Raw genomic sequence first — 27,690 nt, forward strand, 5'->3', positions numbered from 1 at the left:
AAGGAAAATAAACTTTTATTTGATATTTATTAGAAGGAAAGAGGACTGAAAATTTTCTTGTGTAGAAACAGAAGGACAGCATTACTGATAGTCATTTCCTGGAAAAGTAATATTTTAAGGGGAAATTATGGAAACAATCTAAATGTCCAATTGCTGTGCTAGTGGTAGGGTTTATTTTCTGGGAGAGCTCTCCTTTGTGTGTGTGTGTGTGTGTGTGTGTGTGTGTGAGAGTGTGCGTGTGTGCGCGCACATGCCCGTCTGCTCCCCCAGAGGGGAGGGGTGATGCGTGTCAGTGTGTGGAGCTAGCGTGGGACTTAAGAGCTGGAAAACAGCTGCAGAGCAAAGCACATCCAGGAGCCCCAGTCATCACTGGAGTCTGGGCAACCCCAGCAATGAAAAGGGGTGAGATTCATGCTCATTGCTCTTCCGAGACAGTGGTTGGAGTCCTGTATGCTTACATTACTGCTCTTTTAGTTTGACATGGTGTTTGGGGTTTTTTCTGTTTTGTTTTATTTTTTTGAAAGGTCCCAAAGGGTGAAGTCCCCCACCCAATGGCAATATGAAACCTTTTGTGCTTCTCTCCAGCCCCTTCCCCGTGTCCACCTTTCTCCCTTTCCCTCCGTCCCAAGCCTCCTTCCCTGCTGCCTTTACCCACTCTGTGTGTTTGAGCTCTGCATTCAGGCAGCTGCAACATTCCAGTGTTTGAACTGTCACGGATTCTTGCGCCCTTGACAAGCTCACCAGGTTCACCGTCTCGGTCCCACGTAGTGCCCACGTCCCATCTACAGCCCCATTTCTGCATGAGAATTTGGTGTTTGGAATGTTTTCTGACTCTTGGGGCGGGGTTCCTCGCCTTATCATCCTCAGTGTGGAGTAATGAGGAGGGAGAGGAGAATCTTCATCAGAAACTGGTTTTGTGTAGTAAACTTTCTTTTGTGTTTATTTTTTTGTTTTTGTTTTTGTTTTTGTTTTTTGTTTTGGTCTGTCTGTGCAAGACCTGCAGCTGCTGAATTCAGCTTTGCCTTTAATTAAACCATGTTCTCTCCAACCAGATCTGTGTATAGACTGTTTCTTTTTTATCCTAAAAGAAAATCCAACTTAAAAAACAAAAACTTAAACTACTTACAAGTCATCTAGGGGAAGGCAAAGAAGGTCAAAAATCAAATATGCTTCAGGGTTATTTTTGCTTTTAGTAAGGTTCCTAACCAATATGCAGGATTATGGAAAGGGATGGGTAGAAAGAAACTGTCAATTCTTTTAACAGCTCAGCATTTTTATCCTTATTGTCACCCTTAATAAAGCAACTCAGAGATAGTTTATCCTTTTGGCCCAGTAAACTCACTAAGTGTGATGAGCAGCAACAGTAATTGGTGTTCTTTGCTTTGGTGTTGTATTTCTTCAAGTTGTGTCTCATATTTCCAGTGGTAGCCTGCTGGGCCTTTGCATGTGCCAGAAGCCAGCACCGCAGCTCACCAGTGTGTGTGTGCACGCCCAGCAGCTGCCCTTTCACCTTGATGTGGATTCAGTCTACACTTCAGTTCCTAACTGTGCTGTTCACACACACCTACACACTTGAAAAATTGTTAACAAAGCCACATGTATTCTACAAAAGGAAGTGGGGGGGATCAAGGCCAGGTCTTTAGTATTTATGGAACACTCTCACCCAAGTTAACCCTGAAAAACTGGGCCATTTGGTTAAATGATAACCAGAATAAACCGATAGCATTCTATCATGTATATTACTAGAATACTTATTATAAAATGTTACCTAGTAGGGTAGTACTAACCAACTGGCTTCCTGAACACAGCTGCTTTTCATTTCTTATTTATTCGTGGCATACATTCATTATTGAACTCTTAAGAAATGTTCCTCCCTGAGAACACATGAAGGGATGTAGTTCTAGTATTTTAATTTTCTGTGGAATTAAAAGCTGTATTTCAGGGGTACATAACTCAGTCTAGGTTCTGTTTAAGCAACAAGACTGTTAACCCCGCAAAATGTTAATTTTGTGTGTGTGTGCGCGTGCCTTCCGAATTACCTGTAAAGTAACCTGAGGCCCTAGGAGTCTGTGATAGGAATGGTGCAGGAATGGGGGTAATTACACTTAGGTCTTGGGCCTGCACTCTGGGTATCTTGTTTTTGTAAGTTTTTTATTGAGGCATCACACACACAGAGAGGTGTACCAATAGTAAGTATACAACTTGGTGAATTTTCACGAACTGAACATATCTGGGTAGCCAGCACTCAGAGCAAGAAACAGATTATCAGCACCCTGGAAGACCCCCCTCATGCCCTTCCAGACTCTTCCAACCACCACCCCCTCGCCACCTCCAAGGTAATCATCATCTTAAGTTCCACATCACTGTCTAATAGGTTAAATTTTAACAGGGAAAAGTAGATGAATTAATACTTCCAAACAGCGATGTCTGTACAGTGTACTGCAGAGGCGTGCTAAATCTTGCAAATGACAGTACCTCCTTTTCTTCAACTTTGCAGGTTGTGAAACATCCTAGACTCCTCTAGGAGTGCTTTCCAAGTCTGTAGTTGTACGTTCTTCAACAAAAGCTTTGGGGAAAATGCCAACTTTCCCTTTGCACTCCCCCTCCAGCCATTCTTCATTCACTGATAAAAGGAAAAGTATACTTCAATTTCTAAAATGAGTATAGGAGAATGACCTCATCTGAATATTGCACACATCTTTTGTCAGTCCTTCACCCCCCAGTTGGGCTAACAGGGAAAAGTCTGCTTTGGAAAGTGATTGGAGGTAAGAGCAAACATAGGACTTAGCCATTTCATTATTGGTTTCTGTCTTAGACATGACAATGGAGGAATAAAATGCAAAGGAATGAATTAGACTTTTCAAAATGTTACCAAAGAAATAAAGTGAAAGAAATTGAATAATGAATCTTTAGATACGATTTTTTTTTTAACAAAGAGTTTTAGCTTTGTTGGGAATCTTTGTTTTGATTACAGGAAAGGGACATGCAATTGGTTAACTATATTAATAATGTTCACTGGTGAATGATCAAAGAATTGAGAGTTGGAGCTAGTGATGGGTTCAGTCCATGTTTGTAAAATACAAGAATTTTCATAGCACCTATTTTGAGACTAATAAAGTGCAGGCACAGACTTCATAACTCAGTTGTAGATAATATCCCCGTTTTACTAAGGAAAAGGAGACCCAGAGAGATTAATAGTTTGTTCAGGGTCATTCTGCCAATAAATACCAGACACCTTAGGTATGTATGACCTACTCCAAAGCCCATCTACCAGACCATAGAACCAGTTCAGAAGTTCATCTTTGGATGTAAGACATCTGTATCAGATGTTACAGCAGCACTGGTGCTTGGATCCTGTCCCCAGAAACTCTTGCTTTAATTAGTGTGGAGTGTGGTCGGGCATCAGAGTTTTTTCTAAAGTTCACTCAAGGTGATTCTAATTGCAAACTGTTGTCTTGATTCTTCCTCCTATAATGTGAGTCACGGAGCAGCATTTGTTTGTCGTGGATCCTGGGAGCATACTAGAAATGCCCAAATCTCAGGTCCTACCCCAAACCTGAGTCGGAATACATTTTAACAAGCTCCCTAGGTGATTCACATTTTAAATTTGAGAAACTTTTGGAATGAAACTCTCTCATAACTGTTGAATACAGTTGAACTCGCCCCTCAGCCCCACACAATGTTTATGCTGAATCTGTTTTCTCTGTAAGTGTTATTATATCAAAATATTACATGGATACTTTCTGAATTAGACCAACTTAGACTTTTATACATATCCCAGTAAAAGAGTACACCACCTTCTCTGCATACCTACCCAGAAGGTTTTTCAGAGCATTCACTTGTCTTTTTCTTATCCCCAACCCTGAAAAAAAACCTCTGGACAATTTAGCTGATTGGTTGATGCTGGCACTTTAAAAATGGTGTGGGGAGTTAAATCCAACTCTTACAACTGAGTTTCCATTCTCCCTTTCAGAAGATAGGCACTGATTGTGCATCCTGTTTCTGTTTTTCATTACTCATATTTTGAGTTAGTTGCCACAGTCGTGTACACTCACTCTTTACCCCATTAACTTTAAAATCTCCTGCTCTCGTTTCTTAACCTGTTAGATTTTCTGTTATAATCGATAATAGTGTTCGGTTTTCACCACTTTGCATTACTAATGCACAAGATTTCAGCCATGTGAATGAAGCTTTTGATGTGACTCTTGGCTTGTTACCAGGTAGAGAAATAAGACTGTGTCAAACCATCAGTTAGAGCGGTGCTCCTCTGTATGGTCAGTAGACCAGCATCACCTAGAAGCTTGTTAAAAATGCAAATTAGGGCTTCCCTGGTGGCGCAGTGGTTGAGAGTCCGCCTGCCGAGGCAGGGGACACGGGTTCATGCCCCGGTCCGGGAAGATCCCAGATGCCGCGGAGCGGCTGGGCCCGTGAGCCATGGCCGCTGAGCCTGCGCGTCCGGAGCCTGTGCTCCGCAACGGGAGAGGCCACAACAGTGAGAGGCCCGTGTACCACAAAAAAAAAAAAAGCAAATTAGTGAGCCCCACCCCAGACCCGAATCAGAATCTCTGGAACTGGGCCAAGGAATTTTATTTCACGAACTGCAAAGGATGCATGCGCATACTTAAGTTTGAGAAGAACTAAATTAGAACCCTCCACTTATTTCAGCGTTTAATGTGTTTGATTTGTAACATCCAGGAAAGTTGCCAGAGAGAGCAATTCTGAATAATTGCTTCTTAAGGCAAAATTTATCCCCTTCTTCCTTCATCTTAGAAAAGTATATCAATTCAAAGAACTGTAGTTTGCAGAAGATCAGTTATCATGTGGTTTGGTGCAAAGGCAACATGATTCTAACCACCTTCCAATTCATTAGTTCTGGTATGAGAATCCATGGCTTCCAAAACAATCTTTAATAATCAAAATGTGATTTAAGTCTGCCATTTGTTGCTTCCCTGCCCAGGAGAGAGCATCAGATGGAAAGGTCAGTGCTCAGTTTTGCTCCCTCTGGCTGAAAGCTAGGCAGGATATTGAAAACATCGGCTAAAGTTTGTAGCTTATTGATGTTTTCTTCTCTCTGCTCTTGAATTTATTCCTGCTAACATGTGAATTAGTTACTCTAATCCAGGAGTAGCACTTACCCATTGATAACACCAGGATTACATCCCCTTCCAGAAACTCCAGGTCTTCTGGCTGGGTAGCCTCGTAGCTGAAGAGTGCTACCACTTGGCTCCCTTCCTTAAGCTGAGCTTCTGTTGTCTGGTTATTAGCATCAGATTTTTTGGTTTCTTCAGTTTCATCTGGAAAGCCCTGGTCACCCTGAAATAATAAAAGGCCTGTTAGTTTTCCTAACTTCCTGCAGCGAACATTGCACATCACCAAAGTCAGCATCAGTCAGCAAAATGTCAGTGTAGCACCTGGGTTATAAACTCAGAAAGGCCAGTCTGTGGTCAGTACCTAGCATAGACCTGGCATGTACTTTATGAACACCGGATGGTTGGATAAATGAAACCAAAAGGTATGCAGGACTGTAGATAGTCTTAAAATCTTACTGAAACCTTACAGTAATCCTGAAAAAAGGTAGAATAGGTACTAGTGTTACTTCTTTTCAGATGGAGAAACAGAGGTTGAGTCACAAGTAAGTGACAGGACCTAAAGTCAGACCTGGGTTTCTAACTCCCAAATCCAACACCCTTTCCCCAGTACCCACGACACTGGGCACCTTGTTACAGAAATACAAATTTTCTGCGCCATCCCAAATCTATTAATCAGAAACTCCCTGCAGGAGTTAACAATTGTTACAGAAATTAACAATGATCTCAAACATTAAAAAAAAAAACAAACCCTTTTCAGTGAAGTGGTTCACATTTAGAGCAGAACTCCTAAGCAGAATCCTTTAAAGACAGAACTGAAGGGATTAGTCCAAAAACAGACAACTGGAAAACCTAGAGTGACCTTTCAAACTTTCAAGGGACCCCTTGCACTGGCATGCACCCTCAGGGCCCTGGGCCTTTCCTCTCAGCCAGAGGCACCAGGACGTCTCAGCTCCAATGTCTCTACTTCCTGAAGGCAATTTTCTGAACTGTTAGATAACCACAAGGTTTACTTTGTGGGGTTTACTACAGGGCCTTCCTCCAGGCCCGTCCTCTTTAATTCTTCCCCTCCCATTCATTTTTTTTCTTTCCATGGAACATTTGCCTTTGAGTGAGAACCTACCAAAGAGACCCTTCCCTAACTGAGCAGAAGTCCCTGCCCAGCTGTAGGGATGCGGGTTTGGTGGAGGGACTCTGCCTTCCACTGTGGGCCCAAGGCCTGCATGGTCTGGAATAGCTTTCCCACTTTGGTCACTTCCATGGCCTCAAAATCTACTTGCACGTGAAAACTAGTAACTGACCAAGGATTCACTTAGGAACTATTTAATTTTATACCCCCTAGACTGATACAACTGCAGACGCCACAGTCGACAAACGCTGAAGCAGGAAACACAGGTGAGTAGAGGGAGAACCGAAGTGTCACTGGGACCCTACTCGACAACAGCTTTGGACAGTGGAGACTGCAGACTCACGGACTCTGGTCGGGACACCCCAGCCTCCAGACTGTGGATGGGGAGCTGAGTACTCAGAGGAAGCCCACCGGCCAGCCTAGCTGAGCTCCCTGTCTTGCTCATATGCCCCTTGAATCATCAATCCAAAGCAAGCCCTCTCTATTTTCTCCCTGCTCATAGCATCATCCTAGCACAGCAGTGTACAAGGCCTTCCCTGATCTGGCCCTGTGGCCTTTGCAACCTTGTCTCCAGCCGCTGTCCCGGTTGCATCCAGTGGCACTGAGCCCCCTTCTCCCATTATGGTGATTCTTGTGGTCTTCCCAAAGTTCTCTCCATCTATGTAACACATCCATCCTAACCTCCTCCACCTTGCTAATTTCTATGTACCTTTTTCAGGATAAGCTTCAAGACAAATTTCAGCATCATTTTCTCTAGGAAGGCTACTGACTTGTCCCACTTCCCTCCAGCCTCTTTGGGTGAGATACCCTCCTGAGTGCTTATATAACACGGTAAGGCATTCATGCATCTCCATCAGTTTACTTAACACATGCTTTGTAGTCATCTGTTTGCCCTTGTCTTCCCCCCAAGAAGGGCCTGTGTCTTAACTAGTTTTTATATCTCTAGTGCCTATCTAAGAGAGCAGTAAGAGCCCAGCAAACGTTGGTTGAAGAATTAATGTCACTTGACAAAGGCTGGAAACAACCCAAAAGTACACCAACAGGTGAATGAATAAGCAACTTGTGGTATCCATACAGTGGAATACCATTTAGCGTTCAAAAGGAATGGACTACTAAAACAAAAGAATATATCAGTGTATACTGTATGATCCACTAGTGTGAAATCACATAAAAGGCAAACAAAGTATGTTGACAGAAAGCAGATGGTTGGTTTCCAAGGACCATTGTTGGGGGAGATAATTAACATCTACAACGAAAAGAAATGACAACTTTTCCTTGAGAGACTAAGGGACAAAGTCCAAGAGTAATAACTTGTAGCTACTACTTTTAGCCTCAAACTTTGCTCCTGACTCCCTTTATTCTTACTGGAAAGTCAGTTAACTCTTTTCTAGACCTCAGGTCCTATAGATAACCTGCCCTTTTACTGTTAGTATCGCGAGGTGTTCAAGAGTACGACAGGCAGGCTCTGTGTAATCTCGGTCAGGTTCACCTCCCTTTGCCTTGTTACCTAAATTACAAAATAGGATAACAATACCTGCCTCATAGAGTTATGGGGATTATGAGAATTATACACAGACTGCATGGTACCTGGCACATGGGAAGTTCTCAATAGATGCTTTGCTGTTAGTAGGAGGTTTTTATCCAAGGCATCTCTTTGTGAAATAAATGCTCACTACTTTCTTTCACTCCCAAGTGTTCTAACCGGTGGAAACTTAAGGTGAAGAATGGCTGTGAGCTCAGCCTCAAGCTATGACTTCATTCCAACCTTGCTTGATAGTGATGGGTCTAAACATTGAAACAATTAGGTGTGGCAGCAGATGGAAGGGACTAGAAGCTTTCTTTGGGCGCCTGGGCCTGCTCTTCTCTTGTGGGAAACCCTCTCTTGGCTGCAACCCAGGTGAGGATGCAATGGAACGGAGGCAGAGCTGAGGCTTGTCACCCACCGTATCCCTAACCCCAAGCCTAGTGACAGGCACACAGAAGGTGCCGGGTAAATGCTGAACTGCTGTTGAGGAAGCGGCCCATTAGAAACATGGCCTTAGATGCCCTTGAGCTCACCGCACTCACCACTGTGTTCTCACACCACACAGTCAGGCAGTAGTTTTTCACTTGGGCCCAGGCATCCTTCATGCTGTCTTCTGAAAGGAGCACCAGCTCACTGCTGTCCCGAGGCCGATAGCTGGGTAGAGATAATGAGGAAGAATCAAGTCAGAGAGCATCAGTGCAGAGCCATCCTCCACTGCCATCCACCAGGCCAGCAGCAGGCTCCCCAGCTGTCCCCCTAACTGCCCCCTGCGTGGAGCTCACCTCAGCTTCGTATGTTCCGGTAGGAGCTCCAGCTTCTTAGCCACCATGTCGCGGACCTGGCTGTAGGGGAGCCCGGGCTGAGTTTCCAAGACCACTGTGTACTTGTAGTGCACCTTGAGTGTGTAGGACATGGGGACGCTGAGCTTGACTTCCTGTGGGGCGAGCAAGCAAAGGGAACTCATGAGTGTCTGAGGCTGCCTCTGAGAAACATGCCGGATCACAGGGAGCACCCTGTGACAGGGAGAGGCCAAGAAGTACCTGGTTTCACAGTAACACGAGAGGGCCTTCAGAGCTCTGTCCTCCAGCCCAACTCTCACTTGGATAAGAATTCCTGCTGGGTTATATCTGGCCCACCAGCCATGGGCCAGTAGGCAGTGTGTGCATGGAGGAGGGAGGGACTGTCGAGGGTGTCCCTGTATGTGTGGTAGCATCTGGTCTACCCTTCCTTTGGGTCTCTTTCTGTAATCCAGGGAGACACACCCGTGGACATGCTTAAGTGGGCAGCCCAAGCTCTTCCTTCCTCTACCACTTAAAATAGTACAAGGAAAAAAAAAAGTTACCTTGGGCTCTTTTTTTTCATTCTGACCTAAATGAAGAAGGTAAGGAATAAAACAAAAGACAATGATGAATGAACACTCTTGGCCAGCCCCTGCCATATACAAGAGGAAACCTCTTAGAACAGGTCACCCAACTTCCTGTCCTTTAACCTCTGGGATGATTACTAATCGTAATAAACTGCAGGGTAAATCACTGGGGTGATGTGAAGGGCGAAGCCATGAACACACAGATGAACCAAGTCTCTGATTTAGGGAGGATATAGGTAATTATCAAAGGACCATCACATTCTCACCAACCCATGGGGTTAGGGAGGGATTCCCCAAAGTCAGTTAACAGCAGTGCTGCTGGTGTAGTGGTATCATTCAAGACTCCCAAAGGTCAGTTAAAGCAGTGGGCTCCGTAGAAATGAAAATCAGAGAGTGTAAGATGAGCCAGGGGCCACTAGAAGAAATATTAGAACCACTTATTTTCATTTTGTCCCTTATTTTTGTGTATGTTTTCTAATGTGCAAAATATATTAATATAGCAGTATGTATATAATTTATATAAGAGAAGATAAAGATATTCTAAAGATATTCACCATGGTGGGGAGGGGTGCATGATCAAAAACGATCACTGATCTAAAACCCAGCTGATCACTGGAATCACTTGGGAAGTTTTTTCTAGAAATACAGGTTCCTAAGCCTGATTCCAGTCCTAAAACACCAGAATCAAAGGCCTAGGAATCCAAATTCTTAAAATCTTCCTAGGTTAATATGTTTGCTGGACCCCTAGACAGAAAATACCAAAAATAAAAAGCTATCAAGGACATTTTGAGGGGCAGTAGGAGAAATTTGAATATGAAATATACAATTTATATTATATAATTAAGATATAATATTAACATTATCCTAGATATAACAATTATATTGTGCTTATGCAGAAGAATGTCCTTGTTCTTAGGAGACAGACGCTGAAGTGTAGGGTGAAGTATCATGAGTCTGTAACCTACTTTCAAGTGGCTCAGCCACTAGAAAAACATTTTATACTAGAGAGAGGAGCAGGGCAAGTATATGGTCCAAAATGTTAACAATTACTGAATTTAGGTGAAAGGTATTCTGGTGTTTATTGTACTATACTTTCAACTTTTCTGTAGGCTTGATATTTTCAAAATAAAAATAGGGGCGGGGAGCATCCCAAGTGATTCTAATGACCAGGTGGGCATGACAATCACTGACCTAGGATCTGGACATGCCACCTATTCAGTGCACCGCTGCCAAGCACTTACTCAGAATCGGCTTAATCTGTACCAGTGACAAAAAGCCCCTGACTTCCCAGGGCAGCCATCTCCACACATCAGGAGAGTCTGCCTTTCACACTTGCCCCATGGTTCTTTGTCCAGCCCTCAGGGCTCTGCAGAGCAGTTTCTTTTCCAGACAGAGTTCCTCAGACATTTGAAAAGAGCCACTGCATCTGCCTTTTAAGTAAACATGTGAAGCAATTACTTGAAACTTTCCTTCTGGGCTGAGGTCTCCGTACTTGATGAGCGAGCTGGGATACTCAGTGCCCCTAGAAAGCAGCTACGTGTGCCCAAGCCCCACGAGTGTTCTGGAGCAGGCAGGGAGGAAGGCCATCGATTTCCTATGTTTGGGGTCGGTGAGTGGTGAGTGGTACAGGAGGGAGGGGCCTCTGGGGCCGTGCGGTCCTAAACTGAGTGGCCTGCTGGGAGGACAAGAAACCACATTTCCCTGGAAGGCTGGGAGAGCAGCTACACCCAACCCTGGGATGTTGCTCCAGAGACACAAACCTGGTGACAACTGGGGTCTCCCAGGAGCCCTGGAACTGGGAGGACCTGGGATATCAGCCTCCTGCGAGGTTTCCTCCTGGAGGGAACAGGAAGAGAGGGTGAGAACCTTCATTCAGACACAGTTCTTAGGCAGGGGTAGGAGTTGGGGGCAGGGCAGACCCTGCAGACCCCCATGGAAAGGAGTCAGATGCAAACGGCTTCCTAAAAGCTGGGGGTGGTGGTAACATTCAGGGGAGACTAAGGAAAGTGTTGGTTAAATGGGACGCAAGGTTGACCTGGTGAAAACCAATCGCAATAGAAATGAGGATCCTAGCCCCCAGGTAAAAGGCCCTTGCTGCCTAATCACCCCGTTGAGCCACCCTGGAAACCCACTGGAGGTGGGGTAGGACCCTGAGTCTTGTCTTAGCTCACCCTCTCACTCCACATCTTGCCCCTTCAAAGGAAACATTCCACTTCCCATTTGCATGGCAGTTAGAACTTGTCAAGTCATCTGGACATAGTGACTCTGGCCAGGGAGGGCCAAGCCCACAGAGGACAACTGGTTGCATAGTCTAGAGAGAGACGGGGTCCACTGCCATCAGACATCTGCATGGATGCAGCAAAGACCACTCCTCAGGCCTGGCAGAAGGGCAGGTCACTGAGATGGGGGCTGAGGGTGCGGTGGCAGCAGCATCAGAAGCAGTGGCTGGCAAGGCCTGTGCTCATTCAGTGTTTTAAAGCAGATTTCTAAATTTGAATGGATTTCACCAGCCAACACATTGACTATTCTTCCTGGTGAAGAGGACATTCTGGGAAGACCTGACATTCATAGGCTACAGCTTTGGTCAAGTCACCCCTGACCGGGAGGAATCACAGAGCTGGGGGGCCCCGGTAGGTCCTGCCAATGCCTCTACTCAGCACATCTGGGCTTTTTCCTTCATCCCCAGGTTCCGCTCTGGGCAGCTGGTACCAATGCAAGGTGGGCTCGGGACTAGTGTGTCTTCAGCGCCTCTTCCGCGCTGCTCTTCTCTCCTCCGTGGTCTGTCGGTGGGGGGCTTGGGGGGGAAGTGGGGGGAACAGGTCAGACCTTGGCACTACAGTACCTGGGGCTTCTGCTGAGAATGGATCCGCAGTTCAGCTGGTTCAAGGTAGTTGCAGGGAACAAGCCCCTTCTGCAGTGCAGCACCACGGAGCCAGAAAGTGGGAAATAGAGATGCGCTCATCAGTGGCCACAGCACAGAACAGCCCAGAGACATGGGGAGGGGTGGGTGGACAGCTGAAAGAGGGTAGCAGGTACTGCTCCTCAAAAAGCTCTTCCATGTGCTGCCAGGATCCCGTGCCCCCAAGCCCACCCCTGGTCCTCTGAATACCTGCCCGTTGAACATGACCGTAGCCCAGTTATCACTGCTCTTCTTCAAGACAAAGACGATGTTCCCTGGCATGACCTGGAGCTCCTCTGGTGTCTCAGGCACAAACCCAAACAGCACACGGTGGGCTTCTCCTTCCAGAGCCCTGCAGGGGGACGCAGAGGGGAGAAGAAGAGGGGATAGACACAAGATACAAGATCCCAACCACTGTCTAGCCTGGACCGCATCCCATCCCCTGGCGCTATGGACCAGCAACTATGGCCATGGAGCCGGCTCACTCCAGGCACCTTCTAACTCCACTTCTAACTGCCCGGGTGACCCTGAGCAGGGAGGTTGCCTGCCTGAGGTCCCAAGAGGACTCTGTAGGAAACTGCACGAGAACGTGCTCCGTAACCATACGTGCAAGTGGCACAAAAGAAATATAACAACACTCATAACGAGGCCTTGGCATCCCTGCCCCCCCTTCCCTTCTGAGGAGGAAGTTTCCTGGGTATGCTTAGCCAGTGCCGAAGCCTGGGTAGAGCCCAATCAGAGGAGGGGCACAGGGTGAAGGTGGGGGAAAGCCCGCTGGGTGAGGAAGATGAGTTGGGGAGGGGGGAAGAGCAATCACCTAGAGCCAGCATGGGGGTGGGTCAGGCACACGTCGGGGGAGAGATGAGCCCCCCACCAGGCGGGGGGAGAGATGAGCCGGGAGGCTTGGGGGAGAGCGTAAAGAGCTTCGAGGTTGGCCTAGCTGTGCCTTGTACAATGTCGTTTCCCCTTTACCATTTCCTCAAGGCCTGCTTTGCTCTTGGGGCGTCCCGTTTGTGCCACTTCGGAGCGTGTGACTGAGGCAGGCCCACGTTCCCTCCACTCGCTCTGGCCTTGCTGGTTCTCCCTCCCTCCCACTCTGCTCCTGCCTTTCCCTCCAGCCCCTCCTTTTGTTTCCAAACACCGGATTCATGTATATAGGGGATACTGCCCCCACCAGCACATGGAGAGTTGAGGAATGAGCGAATCCAGCCCCCTGACTTTTGTAGTTGCTTTGGTACTTTTTTCAGCTTTTGTGACACCCTTCCCTATCGGGCGCAGGAGCTAGGCTTGTTTCCTCACTTAGAGATAACTCTTAAGAAAGCTGTAGGTTATGTCATTCTTGGCTTCTCATCTTACAGAAACATGACTTCTTTTTCTTGAGTCCTTCCTCTTCCTTCTTCAGAAAACGGGTGCCAATAGGGAGTGAAAAACGCCCACACAGGAAAGGACGTGCCGTTCCAGCTTCTGGAATCACTCTGCTCGCCTGATTCCAGAAGCCCGGCCTCCCCTCCTCCGAGGGGGCTGCGGCCTGCAGAGAGCTCTCCACCCTGAGGTCGGCGTGCGGCCCCCAGCGGCGACCTTCCACAGACACTGCTGCACTTCAGCAACAAGCCCTCACTCTCTGGGCGCACCTTGACCTGGGGACACGGGGCCACCACGCAGCTGTGGCCAGACCCCCATGTCGACCCCACCACAGCCAGGGCTCCGTCCCCTGCATCACTCCCTTCCAGCCCTGAAAGCAGGAGGAGCGGGCATGCTGGGCTAAACTGCACAGGATTTGGCCCCCGACCCCAGCTTCACCTTCTTCAGCCCTTTGTTGCCATCAGTTCAGGCTTGGAGTTTGGATAGTCTGCATTTTGGCCCAAATCTAACTTACCTGAAGATCTCTGGGGTCTTGGGCCTGGGCGGAGGCTCAGCTGCCTATTGAACATTCAGGAGAAATGAAGAAGGGCAGGACAGTCAGTGAAGGAGGGGGAGAGAGAACAGACGGTTAAGGGTAATTTAAGCCTCCTTCCAGACCAGAAAATCAAAGACTGCATTTCTGGCTCAATCAGAACACTGTCTAGGGAGAGGACACTGTGCCCTGACTAAACACGAAAATAACGCCTCCCACCAGCTCCCAGGGCCCAGGTTTCACCAGCACAGCAATTCATCTTGAGCCACACCTGGTCTCTGGAGTTCAGCGATCACAGAGCAACACGGTGTCATGAGGGTGCTTTTGCCTTTGAGCTCCATCCCCTTCCTGGAACAGTTTCCCAAAGCGCTGCTCTATAGTTATTGTCTGCTTGTCACATGACACTCGTGGGTATTTAAAAATGAACCCAAGGGCCACTGAGCAGGCAAGACTCTCCTTTTGAGGTGGGTTCCCTTTTCTACACTGAGTAGCACGGAGCCCAGTTATCCAGGCTTCTTCCCCTCTGGGAGTCCCCTGGCTGCCCTGAAGCCCAAGGGAACCCCGCAAGGCTTTCTTCAACCTTATGGTGAAGAAAGAGGTCAAAGAATTGTGCCTCTCTTTCTCTCCTCCTTTGCTCATCTTACCCTCCAGTGCCCCGGTGTCGGTCCCATTTTGAGCCAGCGGTCATCTCTCTGACCCCGGAGGCTGTCAGCGCTGCTCTCAGGGTGACCGGGTGTGTGTACACTGGACCGTGGTTGCCACGCTCAGAAACGCCTCCCTCTGCTAGTGTGGACCGACACTCCTGTCCATCACAGTTCTTTTGCAGCAGAGCTAGAATTTTCCTTAGCCGGCCCTACCCTCTTCCCTTCATAAGGGAGCTCTGCCTTCACATTTCTAGACCCACTGTCACCTAATCCATCTGGATCTGTGTCTCTGAGCCCAGCTTGAGCAGAAAGATGGTTCACCCTGGGCCCCCAACCTGTGTTCCCGAGGAAATCTTCTGCACGCTGGCAGACAGATGCAGCCACAAGAGCCACGGCCTCAGGCCCCGGGCCCCATGGGAGTCCCCTACCAGCCCCTGTGTCCTGTGTCTGAGAAAAGGCATTGTGAAAAAGCCTTCCCTAGCTGTGTTTCAATTTCCTGAGAGAACGGTCAAGACTTCGGGAGAGACGATACACACCAGAGCTCTCTTAGAACTTAGAGAAGTGAAGCCTGGCATTTGGGGAGAAGCAGGAGTGTTGGTTCCTGAGATTAAGCCTAAAACTGCCTCATTCCCCCACCAGTCATGGGACCCGTGACAGAGAACGGTCATGCAGACACCCTCAGTGGCACTGAGAGCTCAGCTGAAGGAGCCCTTAAAACGAGGCAGCTCAGCACAAATATTCTCCCCAGTTGGCTGTTTCACAGAGAGCTCTGGAGACCTCGACCCATGGAGAAGGACAGGACCACCTCACCTGTGGCTGCAGAGGGGCAAACCCCGAGAAACTGTCTTGATCCACCACAGATGCCACGACCTGAAATGGAGAAAGGAAGGTGTGAGGGCTCGGTCAGCACTGCTTCCCCATCCTTCTGTGGTTTTCCCCAAGATTCCCTCCTTTCTCACACCCTGGATCTGTTCTCGCGGGTACTTGGTTCCAGAAGTGGAGGGCAAACGGGAGAGGCCACAGCAGTGAGAGGCCCGCGTAGCGCAAAAAAAAAAAAAAAAAGAACAGAAGTGGAGGGCGGCCAAGGATGGGCTTGCTGACCCTCTGGGTTAGAAGGTGCTGCTCTCCCAGGGCAGAGCCACAAGGCAGGTGCCCTTTTCCCAAGAGTCCTTCTCCCCTTGCTCCACAGGGCCCATGCCGGAGGGGTCTCAGGGGACGCTGAGTGACCTCACTTACCGTGGCCTTGCCTAGGTAATCCTTCTTGACCAGTTGAGCCACTTGCCTTTCATTTGGCTGAAACAGCCTGCCCACAGGGATCACCACTGGCTCATACAGCTTCTGTTTCTAAAACACAGAGAACATGGTCTTTTATTACCTGTGAAATGGGGCTAAGGATGCTTGTCCTGCGTCCCTCAATGAATGGAGGCATGGATCCGTTGAGATAACCTCACAAGAGCACTTCTTCTCAACGTGCAGGGCCGGACTTGTTATTATTTCAGGGTGTCTAAGGCAGGACCATTTGGGTTCACAATCGCCTTACACCGAGAGGCCATCTGTGGGTGTTGCTTGCCCAGCACGCTCTTCTCCTAGGGGAGCTGCCCCTTTCCCACTCTGTGTGGCTCAGGCAGGGCTGTCACTCACGGCCCGGGAGGCACCACAACCACAAAGGTGGCCCTTGACCCAAGCAAGGCCCACGACAGCGCTCTCTTGGGACTGGTGTCCGCGGACGTGGATAGGCGTGTACAGACTGACTTGAGCCCCCTTGTTCCTGGTGTTTAAAAATCTTATTTAAAACCAGCTTCATCCCCAGCTGTGCTCCAACTATGGACACGTTTCACCATTCGTTCACATAATCAATGCATTTTTGTTGAGAGCGGTCATGCACCTGGCACAGAGCCAGGTGACGAGGACCCAGGGGTGAGCAAGCGGGCACAGCCTCTGCCCTTGTGTGCCGGCCCCAGCCCCCAGCCTCTCCCCCTCCCCGGCTGCCACCAGGCGCCCCTCAGAGGGGCATGAGGAGGGCTCTGCTGTCCCATACCACATGGAAACATGCCCCAAGATCAGTGTTACCCAGAGTTCAGAGGAGCTAAAAGCACCACGATTACGACGTCCCGATCCTCACGTGCACTAAAAACAAACGCAAACCCAAGCAAGTCCTCCTGCCACCTGCTTCCCCAGCGCACTCACCCAAATGCTTTCCATGGCTTTGTCGATTTTGGAATGTCTCGGCTCAGACTTCATGCTCACAGCCAATGCTAAGTGTTCCTCAGCCTTTTTCCATTCCTCCTTCTTGGCGTACATGAAAGCAATATTATATAACACCTAGAAAAGCACAGGCCGCAACATAAAACTTGAGGCTGCTCGGAATCTAGGGACCACGCAGGGGAGAGCTTGCACGTGTGTTCCCGGAATGTTGCCTGGTGACATTTCTCCCTTTCCCAGCTCTCCTGGGAATATCCAAAATACCATCAATCTTGCTCCTGAGTTATATCTAGCACAAGGACGGTGTATAGAAAACATCATGTAATGCACAAATCCAACATCGTGTGCGTTCTTTCAACAGCCAGGTAGGTCAGCAGGGGACTAGAATTATTGTGTGGTTTTGGTATTGAGGACGGTGATGTGGTCAACGCCCCTTGAAGAGTTGGGAATAAAATACAGGCCTGGGGCCTCCCAGACCAGCTTCTGCCACTGAGCCAGGGCTCAAAGACTGGACAGGTGTGGGATGGAGAGAGAGAGAGGGTTCCAGATGCATCATTCGGCATCAGCACCAAGAGAACCCTGTGCAGAACACAGGAGTAACAAGACTGTGACGTTGTCATATGGGCAGGAGGAAACTCTATGGGCAAAAGTCCACTGGAGGTGGAAAGAGGCTCGATACAAACCCAGGGCAGCACTATACCTGGGGTGGGAGAAAATCAAGATGGCAGCTCACAAGTAGGGTTGACTTTACTTCTTTTTAACGACAGTGCAGCAAGTTCTTAGGGCTCCTCGCAGCCTGTATGGGGCACGACTAAACAGCCTGGAGATGCTACAAGCTTTTCCCAGGTGAAAGTGATGGGAGTCACAGCCTGATGCCCCGGGGTGGGGCGTGGGCAGTTCTCCAGGGCCTCAGAGAGGAGGTAGAGCTGGTCAACCGAGGCCCGGCTGGAGAAGGGGATTGTTGGCCTTCCAAGCTGTTAACACGTGGAGGCAGTGCAGTGGAGGTACCCCAGGGCTGTTTGCTAGTATGTGGCCTCGGCTTCATTATGAAAGGGTGATAGTAATGTTTCCTGCCCCCAGATTTTTGTCAGAAATAAATAATTCACAGAAAGCACTGAGTTCAATTGCTTGGCACACACGAGGTGAATTCATTACTCTCATTACTATTATCTGGGGAACTATCTCGGGACTTGCCCGGAGACTGAGCAAAGAGGTCTCGCCTGCCTTCTTGGGGAGAGCCCTCGTGGCTTGGGGGAAGATCACAGGGCCGAGTCTGCGGACTGATGCCATCTGGGGTTTCTGTGTGTTTGCAGTCAGAAGGCTAAATCTACGAAGAACTTGGGGCTCCTGGAGATCAGTGCTGCCTGTCCTTGTCATTGTCTTTATCATCATCATCACCATCATCAACGATACCATTTACTGACCGCCCCTTTGGGCCAGGCACTTTATCTGCATTACCTCTAACCCCACAACCACCATACAAGGTAGGGGCCTCACTTCCGTGCTTGCATAGTCCTTCCCTAGCACTTCTCTTGCCCTAACCTTATCACCTCGCATTACACGTGACCATGAGCTTCTGCAGCTGACACTGTCTTGTGGGCTCCTGGACCTCCATTGCCTGACACCAGCAGGCATTATAAATGTATGCAAAAACGAGTGAATTTATTAGCAAATGGGTATGAGGTAAGTACTCAGCCTTTCTTTACAGCTGATGAGGAACCTGAGGCTAGTAAATGACACATGACTTCCCTAGGTTTATACAACTAGTAAGTGTTGGGCAGGGATCTGATCCCTGTCTCTCAGATCCCAAGATGGCTCCCGTGATTCTCACCCTCCCACATCCAAGGGAGCTGACAGGTGTAGCCAATAGAATATTATGGGAATGAGAGGGGTGTGACATTTGAAGCTAAGTTATAAAAGACACTGAGGCTCCACATTACTTTGTCTTGGTTCATTACTTCCTCGGGGGGAAGTCCCATGACTTCCATGTCATGACAGGACTCAGGCCACCTTACGGAGAAGTTCATGTGGCAAAGAACTGAGGCCTCCTGACAACCAGTGACACTAACTTGCCAGGCACCTTAGAAGTAGATCCTCCGGCCCCAGCCAAGCTTTCAGATGACAGCAGCCTTGCCAACATCCTGACTGCAACCTCACGAGAGCCACTGAGCCAGCACCACCCAGCCAAGCTTGGGTTCCTGACCCCAGAAACTGTGAGAGAATCAACAGTATTGTTTTAAGCCACTCTGCTGTAGAGCAATTTGGTAATCAGCAGCAGATCATTAATACACTTCTCTATACCAGCCTGCCACCCACACTGTGATTTGGTCCAGGGCCTCATCCAGATAAAAAGGACAGTTTATCAAGGCAAGTATGGATGGGGGACATGGTTGGTTTTTCCACAGAGTTAGTGGCTCGTGCTGAACGACGGACACAGGGACCAAGCCCAGACACGGAGATCTAGGCTCCCTTCCTGGGCTATTTCTGAGCAGCAATGAGCTGTTGCCCTCCGCATACACGCTTGGCCAGCCCGGCCCAACCCTGACCACGTGTGCAGGAAGAAAGGAGAGCTCGAAGCCATTTAAAACTTCCTGTTTGGTTCTCAGCCACTTGCTCTTAAGACCTTTTCTAGCAACAGGTTTTTATGACTCCATGACCAGAAAAGCCCCAGACTCTTCAAAAAGGATGGTGTGATTTCTCAGAACCCTGGTGGGAAGGAAGCGGTGGCTTTATAAGTAGGGAAGTGACTGGAGTGTCCCATGTGGTGTACGGGACCCTGAAAAGTCCAGCCTCATTTACAGAGAAGCCCATACAGCCAGTATTTCCTGCCCCCTGGTCATTTCAACTCCAATTAGAGGAGGAATGTTCCTCCCATGGAATTCTGCTTTGATAGTACCATTCTAGGATTCTTTCTCTAGCGGTTCTGTGTAAGTGATTCTCAATCAGGGGTAATTGGCAATATCTAGAGACATTTTAGGTTGTCACCCTGCGGGTGGGGTGCTATAGGCATCTAGTGGGTAGAGGACAGGGATGCTGGTCAACACCCTACGATGCACAGGCCAGTCCCCACAATAAAGAATGAGCTGGTCCAACGTATCAAAAGGACCACAGTTGAGAGACGGTACTCTAGAAGCCGGCCAAAGGCCAGCCAATTCCCACCGAAAAGCCTCATTTCCCTAGTGTGGGAGAACTGAAGTAAGTTGCTATCCTGTCACAGGGCTGGGGGTAGACATGTGTCCCCAGGGGCCCAGGCAGCTGTGGACTCTATTATTAGCCTTGAGTGACCCTGGGGACACTTGGCTTCTCCTGTCTGAGAAACTAAAACAAGGGGACATTTTTTCACCAATTCTTCTAAATAAAGATCTATGATATTTGCATGAATTTTAGTTTTAAAGCTACTGGTATATATTTGGGGTTTAGAACGGGAGTGCAGAGGGTGGGTTGGAAAAAGTACATGAACCTATGAAGTCACAGCCAGACATGCCTCTCTGTCTTGGTCATACAGAACATAAGCTATCCTTCTATGGAGACCTTTCCTAACTGTGTGCTCTGAGCTGTTCTTTGACCAGGAGGGGACAGCTTGGTGCTAAATTGTCCTCTCTCTCTTTGGGTATATACCAAGTACATGAGGCCAGACCACGCATCGCAAAGAGTGTCAACTTGGGAACTGCGCGGGGTTAAGGCAGGTTCTGTATGGCAAGTGAACCCGTGATTTTGGATTTGTCAGTATGATGCTGAGAAAATTGTCTGTTCGCCTGAATTATACAAATTATTGGGACAACTTTCACAGGCCAACATACTCGTGTGCAGCTAAGCCTCCCTTCAGAGAACCCAGCAAACTCATTTCTACATGGTCCTTTGAGCCTCACGTTATTCAAATCCATGAACTCAGGTAACTGAGGACTCCATGAGGAGCCCGAAGCAATTGATCTGAGTCTTTTCTTAAGGGAAAAATCGGAGTCCTAAGGCAGGGGAGGCGAAATGCCTTTTCCAGGCTCCCGGATGTGTCAACAGATCGACGTGCATCTGTCAGCTGCCCCTCAGCCAGCAGCCACCCCTGCCCAGGCTGGGCCCTTCCTTCTCACCTCACAGGCAAACAGCTTGAACGGTAGCCCCAGGATCTTGTAGTCGATCAGCTGGTTCCCTCGAAGCTGAGTCAGGGCCTCCTTAAGGTCTTTAAGGGCGGAATCATATCTGCAGGAAAGAAACCAGTTGAAGGTATGGAGGCATAAAGAATAAAACGTGTGTCTGCTGCTCTTTGCACGTCCATCTCACTAGGACAAGAAGCCTGTCTAATCTCTTTTGACCTTCTCTAGTTTTTCGCCAATCCTGAGCCCCAGCATCCCACAGAACCCAGTGTGAACGGCACCCCCTGGGGTTGTGCATCCCAGTAACCCTGCCAGCCTCCCAGTTTCAGGCAGCCACAGGTACTTTTGTCTCTGTTGACTACACACACCTCCCACCTTTCCGACAACCAGCCTGTCACTTCCCAAGAGAGCCTCAGTCTCCCCTGAGAGCTTTAAGCAGAGCAGCCCCTGCTGGCCTCCACGTCCCCACGGGGCTGATCAGACCATGGCCTGTGCCTTGCTTCCTACCAGGAGGCCAGGCCAGCCTGACACAGCTCCAAGGGGCCCCTTCTCACAGCCACTGGCATCACCCTCCTGCCCAGAGCTTTCTCTTTCAGCTTCTCCTGAGTCCAGCTTAGCTACTGGTTTTGCGGCCTTTGTAGTCTCCTGTCCCCTCCCTCCTCCTCCACACGCTTTGGGAAAAAGAAAACAGAAAGCATCACTTAAGCCAGACAGCATTTCTATCACTTCTGGCTCTGCCCTTCTGCTTTGTTGGGTTGGCGTTGTGCTGACTGGCTCAAGGTGAATCAGGGCGGCTGTCATTGGATTCGTGGTGGAGAATAGGGCCGACCATATCAACAGTGCCCATGGGCGGGACTTCCCTGGTGGTCCAGTGGTTAAGACTCTGGGCTCCCAATGCAGGGGGCACGGGTTCGATCCCTGGTTAGGATTCCACATGCCACACAGTGCGGCCAAAAAAACACCCCCAAACAAACAAACAACCCAAAAACCACTTAAAAAAATAGTACCCATGGGGGCGTGGGCAGGACCTGGACCAGACCTGCTTGGCCTGCCCCTGACCTCCACAGATGCCCTGGTGGGAGGGAGCCATTGCCAGACAGCAGGGGGTAGAAGCAGCAAACATCAAGCTTTCCCCATCCCCACGCCAGCCCCTGTCCTGGCAGGAACAAATGTGGCTGCCTGGTGGCTCCCAGCAGACAACTGAACCAAAAGCCCCCCGGCCACTGTCTGACCCAGAGCTGCCACGTGTGGCTTCTCTTGAAGGCAAGCCTGGGATCTGGACACAGGCTGGCGGGGACCCTCGAGAGGTGGTGTGGGGTAATGAAGGCACCCTAGGACAGGGGCCGAGAGACTGCGGCCAGCCCCGCCGCTAACTGGGAGACCCTGGCAAATTGCTTCCCCGGCCTCAGCTTCCACGTTGATAGTACAGGGAGTGCACTGTTTACAAGGAGCACATTACACTCAAGGGGCAGAGCGCAGGAGAAGCTGGCTACTGTGTGCTCCTGGGGCTAACCTCTGAGGTCACACCCACCGAGACTGGAGTCCTGTCTCTGCCACTTACTATCTACTGACAAAGGGCAAGTTACTTACTTTCTCTGTTTCCTCATCTTTAGAATTAGAGAATAGTAAGAGCACAAAGCATTCAGGTGCTTAGGACGGTGCCTGGCACACATAGTAATTTACTATTTTTATTATATATATAAGTAATATAATCTACATATTTATATATATATAATAATTTACTATTATTATTAATACTTACAGGTCCAACTCTAAAACTGGCAATTAAATTCATATACCAATCTTTTCTTACATGCTTACTGAACACCACATACTGTATTAACTATTATCAGGAAATAAAAATACATAGTTGTAGAAGCTGGAACACTGATCTCGGGGAAGCCTGGAGCAGGCCAGGAGGGCAGGCTGGCCAAGAGGTCCCAGGGTAGCGGCAAGGTGGGGGGAGGGAAGCTGGACATTCTGTCATCATTTGGTTGGAAGGAGGTCCCACAGCTGCAGGGGCTGCAGGAGGAACAGCAGCAGGAGACCTGCGTTTGAAACAGAAGGATGGTTTCCTCTAACACATCCTTGTTAATAAAGCTGATTGTAAAACCTGTTAAAAGCAGGCAGGTCAGGGCTTCCCTGGTGGCGCAGTGGTTTAGAGTCCACCTGCCGATGCGGGGCGATGCTGCCGATGCAGGGGACGCGGGTTCGTGCCCCGGTCCGGGAGGATCCCACGTGCCGCGGAGCAGCTGGGCCCGTGAGCCATGGCCGCTAAGCCAGCACGTCCGGAGCCTGTGCTCTGCAACGGGAGAAGCCACAACAGCGAGAGGCCCGCGTACAGCAAAAAAAAAAAAAAAAAAAAAAAAAAAAGCAGGCAGGTCATTCCTTAAGAAGAAAGAAGAATTTCAAGTCATTTACACATCCTTTTAGGCATTCCCTTGAAGGGGGGCAAGGTAAGCATCTCTGTTCTTTCCGACTCACTGACCCAAGAAGCAGGCAGGTGGAAAGGCAGGTGTCCTGTTTCACGTTCCACTGCCTGTTTGTGAGAGCACGGAAGGTCCTCTCGGAGGGCACGCGTGAGTTCTGTCACCACTAACCTGCGGGTGTACCTGCCTCTCTGGCGAGCGGGCTCAGCAGCTGAGTTTCAGCTGTGAAATAACAACGCCTGTGTCTCCCTGGGGTTGAATGAGCCCAAAAAAATCCTCCTCATAATTCTGCCCATCAGGATGGTTAAAGATCTGGGCCCAGGAGGAGGGAGAAAGAAAGAACTGACATTATTCAAAAGGCTTGCTTTGTGTTTAAAACGGGGTGGGAGTCCCCCTGCTAGATGTCTGTTTTTGCGGTATGCGGGCCTCTCAGTGCTGTGGCCTCTCCCGTTGCGGAGCACAGGCTCCGGATGCGCAGGCTCAGCGGCCATGGCTCACGGGCCCAGCCGCTCCGCGGCATGTGGGTTCTTCCTGGACCCGGGCACGAACCCGCGTCCCCTGCATCGGCAGGCGGACTCTCAACCACTGCGCCACCAGGGAAGCCCTTAATATATTCTTGTACATATAATGTTGCTTATACTCTCACTTTGGTGGCTGAATTATCTCATTGAATGGATTAAACCGGGTGTTTGAAAACACATTCTGCAGGAACGAAGGAGGGTTTTGATGTGGTTTCATGACAGTCGTCATTGTGTGACAGCTCAATACCTCATAGTAGTAGACCACCACGGATGCTCCCGTGATGGACAAAGTATCACCACCTGGGCTATGACCCATCAGGAACACTGGTGGGGTGCCACACCTAGCCTGTGGTAGATATGTAGGCTCATTGTGGGCCATAACTGGGCAGCAGGCCTGCTTTCCCTCCCCGGAGAGGGCTTCTGCCTCTTGCTGACTGATTGTATAACTTCCCAGAGAAGGTCCAGTCATGCTTCCCAACAGAGGCTGGGGAGATACTGCTCAAACACCAGGTCCAGCATCACCAAGACCCCCTCGGGGTTTCTCTGTGCATTTCTCCAGCTTGTGCAACACTGGACCACTTACTTCTCCATCTGGTAGTAGAGCATCCCTCGTTGGAAGTAGGCCACTGCCAAGTGCTTGTCTCGGTTAATGCTTTCGGTGAAGGCCTGTGGGGAGAACAGCCAGGCAGTGAGGAGGTGTGAGATGAGCCAGAGGGTGAGCCAGGAAAGGTCACGAGAATGGTTCGTGTCTTGAAGGTGACCGGAGGCTGAGGGATCAGAATGCCCTGTGTTGTCACTTCCTAGTGGCATAGCGTGAGGCAGTTTACCTAATCTCCTTGAACCTTAGTTTTCTCCTCTGTAAAATGGGGATATTCACATCTGCCTTTCAAGATTACTGACAGGATTAAAATAATAAAAGTAATCAAATTTGAAAATAACCTAATTAAAATGTTATATACAGCGTAATATTTATTTTATAAATGTATTACAGAAATATTATGCAATTAAGGTAATTATCAGTATGTGTGTTCTTAGGGCCATTTTGTTCACTGTTTTGAAATATTATACAATTTAAATAATAACAAATAAGAATGCATAGAAAATGCCAGGAGTGAGGACTCAAGTATGAAACCAAAGAAAGAATGAGATGCCAGAGCAGAAGAAAGCAAAGAGAAGCCTAGAGCAGGGAGACGAAGGGTGGATGGCGGAGTGGGCGGGCCGAGAGGTGAGCTGGGCCGCACAGCCTTGCCCAGGAGCCCCGAGAGGCCGGAGGCAACAGCCCCTGCTGGCAGAGTTGCACCCAGACCAGCTGCCGAGCTTGGCCAACCTCTTCTCCTGACAGTGCATCTGCGGTGCCGTTGGCTCAGCCCCCGGGCAGGCTCCGGAGAGGAGGTGGAGGCCCTCTCCCTCCAGCCAGACGCAGGGCCCTTCTGCACTCCTGTCTGCCCACTCTGGAGCCGGAGGCAGGCTTGGTAGTCTCTGCAGGTGTTCCAAGCGGCCTCTCTCTCCCTCTTTGTCAGGGTGAGAATGGCTGTGGTAGCAACTAGCCCTATCAAGGGGCCGGCGAGTCCACACCACCTTGCAAAGACTTGCAGTAAAAGGTAAAAATAAGGACTAACATTTACACAGTGGTGTGAAGTTACACAGCACTTTACTAGTTGGTGCCTCCTATATGGGAATAGAATCTAAAACAGAGTGGATATACGTATATGAATAACGGATTCACTTTGCTGTACAGCAGACACTAACCCAACATTGTAAATCCACTATACCCCAATAAAAATTAATTTAAAAAAATAGTTGGTGCCTCACTCAATCTTCATGATGTTTAACCTCTCCAGAAGCTGAGAGCCAGAAGTCTACTTGACTTCCTGAAGACCAAAGGTCCGGAGAGAGGCAGAGCTGGGGTTTGATCCTAGATTTTCTGCTTCCAAACGCCATACCGTTTCCAGCTTACCATGCCCAATCTGAAAAAGTGACTGTTGAGAATGCTCAGCCCCATACTAGGGAGGATGAGAGAAAAAATAGTTGAGAAAGTTACCATGACATCCCACAATTTGTCCTCGGCAGACATCATTAATCAATCACCGTCTGCTTTCCTTCCACCGGCCTCAGAATCCTTAAAAGAATGCACCACATAATTGATCAGAATTGTCACTTGAGATGAAACCGATTTTTCTTAAGCACCTTCTCTTGATCTCTTGGGCAGGCAAAGCTCACACACAGGAACGTCTCGGAAAGCCAAAAGCAGTGCTTTAAAATCAGGTGTGAAGCAGTGAGATGGAAATTCTGCGGCTAGCAGCTGATAGAAAAAACAAAGTAGGGAGGCTTTCAAAAAGGTGTTAAAGAAAGTTTCCAGAATGATTTGAATGTAATAGATGGAGAATAAAGGAGAGCATAACCCACAGCTAAGGGTTCCCAGCCGGTTGCTTGTTAGAACCACCTGGGGAGCTTTTCAAAACTGTGGCTGCGCAGGCTCCTCCCCAGGCCAATTGAATCGGGATCTCTGGGGGTGGGCTGGGCCCGCGCAGCTTTTGTGCTTCCGAAGCTCCTGAGAGGTTTCTAAAGCGAAGCCGAGCTGAGAACCGCTAATGACAAAGGCCCGGGGGAGGCCACGGGCACAGGCATCTCCACTCACCTTCTCCGCCTCGGGCATGCTTCCCAGGATCGTGTGCAAGCAGCCGATGTTGAAGCAAATCCTGGAGTGTGGGTCCTGGACAGCGGTGAAGGCGTCCAGGGCTCCCTTCCAGTCCTTCTTGTCGGCTGCTAGCACCCCTTCATTCCAGAGGCTGATGGTCTCGGCCAGGGACATGGTCAGGTGCAAACCGGGAGGCAGTGAGCTGGTGTCTCCCCTGGCAGGGCTGCCCTGGTCCTCACTTTCTCGGCCTGGAGCTCAGAATGGGGCACAGCCTCCCTTGAGACACCTTAGTGTTGCAAAGGCGGCAGGAAATGTCCCCACCTTTCGGCAACTGACGCATAAGCCTACCGCGAAAGAAAAGGAAAGAGAAGGAGAGAGAGGGCAAGCGGGGCGGAGGGTGGAGGAGAGAGGAAGTGCATCAGAGACTGCCCGTGATGCAGCAGTTCCCCAAAATGTTTCTGCTCTGTCCCCCGGCCCTTCCTCTCTGTCTTCCTTCCCCATCTGTGGGCGGCAGCTTCTGGCCAGCTCCCTGTCAAATGAGGGTGTTGGATGACAAAATAGCCCTTTTCTCACACCCTCATAGACCGTCTTGATATATTTGGTTTTTTTATCTTGAGCTAAAATTGGCAATCAAATTTCTGAGCAGGACGGTCTTGGGTGTCTATCTGGGACTGAGATACCTTTGTGAACACTTAGGAAGCTCAGAGGGAACCAGTCTCCTGCAAATGGCAAAATTAGGAGCCAGATATGACAGTGAATTGTGACTTCTCCCATCCTTCTGTGAAAACTGAAGAGACAAGGGGTCTCATTGGTGACTAATGTGTTACTAAGTTCCCCAAAACACAGATTTACGATTCTTTCCCTTGCTGCCCTGGAAAAGTAAAAGTCAGTAAAATAATTGGGAGTAGAGGGTATAACCAGTTTGATTTACTAAAATCCTGACTTCTTGTTAATCGCTCTCCACCAGAGTAGCATTAAGGTAAAATGCAATTTTGAGGGTCAAATACTTAGATGCCAACTCTTGTTCTGTAGTTACTGAAAGCACCTGCCAGTTATCATCAAACTTCCCCTATGAGCCTGAAAATAAAACTTAAAAATGTCCATTCTATAAAGCTTGTAGGATCGAAGATGGGAGAATTGAGAAGACGTGCATGCACCTTTGCACAGACCACACCCTGTGTTTGGAAGGCCTTCCCACCTCACTTCTTTGGCAAACTCCTACTCATCCCTTAAGGCCGAATTAAATATCACCACCTGTCTGAAATCTA

The 27,690-nt window shown here is 49.0% G+C and overlaps 1 protein-coding gene across 2 annotated transcripts; it reads right to left on the reverse strand.

Annotated features, from left to right (window-relative positions):
* Window positions 1-2,114: 2,114 nt before the first annotated feature.
* NCF2 (neutrophil cytosolic factor 2) lies at window positions 2,115-26,718 on the reverse strand. Of its 2 annotated transcripts, none has more exons than XM_060009824.1 (15): window positions 26,423-26,718; window positions 24,368-24,450; window positions 20,832-20,940; window positions 16,732-16,866; window positions 15,781-15,888; window positions 15,355-15,414; window positions 13,883-13,926; window positions 12,217-12,358; window positions 11,950-12,018; window positions 10,868-10,943; window positions 9,084-9,109; window positions 8,524-8,675; window positions 8,284-8,395; window positions 5,136-5,313; window positions 2,115-2,623 (listed from the first exon to the last, which is right to left on the reverse strand). In XM_060009824.1, exons 1-15 carry the CDS (start codon window positions 26,594-26,596, stop codon window positions 2,511-2,513), a joined length of 1,581 nt encoding a protein of 526 aa, XP_059865807.1. In that variant the 5' UTR covers window positions 26,597-26,718; the 3' UTR covers window positions 2,115-2,510. The 2 variants fall into 2 exon arrangements, with proteins under 2 accessions (XP_059865807.1, XP_059865812.1); XM_060009829.1 differs by lacking the exon at window positions 26,423-26,718 and adding an exon at window positions 25,826-25,933.
* Between the last annotated feature and the right edge of the window lie 972 nt (window positions 26,719-27,690).

Source organism: Delphinus delphis, chromosome 1, assembly GCF_949987515.2.
Source record: "Delphinus delphis chromosome 1, mDelDel1.2, whole genome shotgun sequence".
NCBI lineage: Eukaryota > Metazoa > Chordata > Mammalia > Artiodactyla > Delphinidae > Delphinus > Delphinus delphis.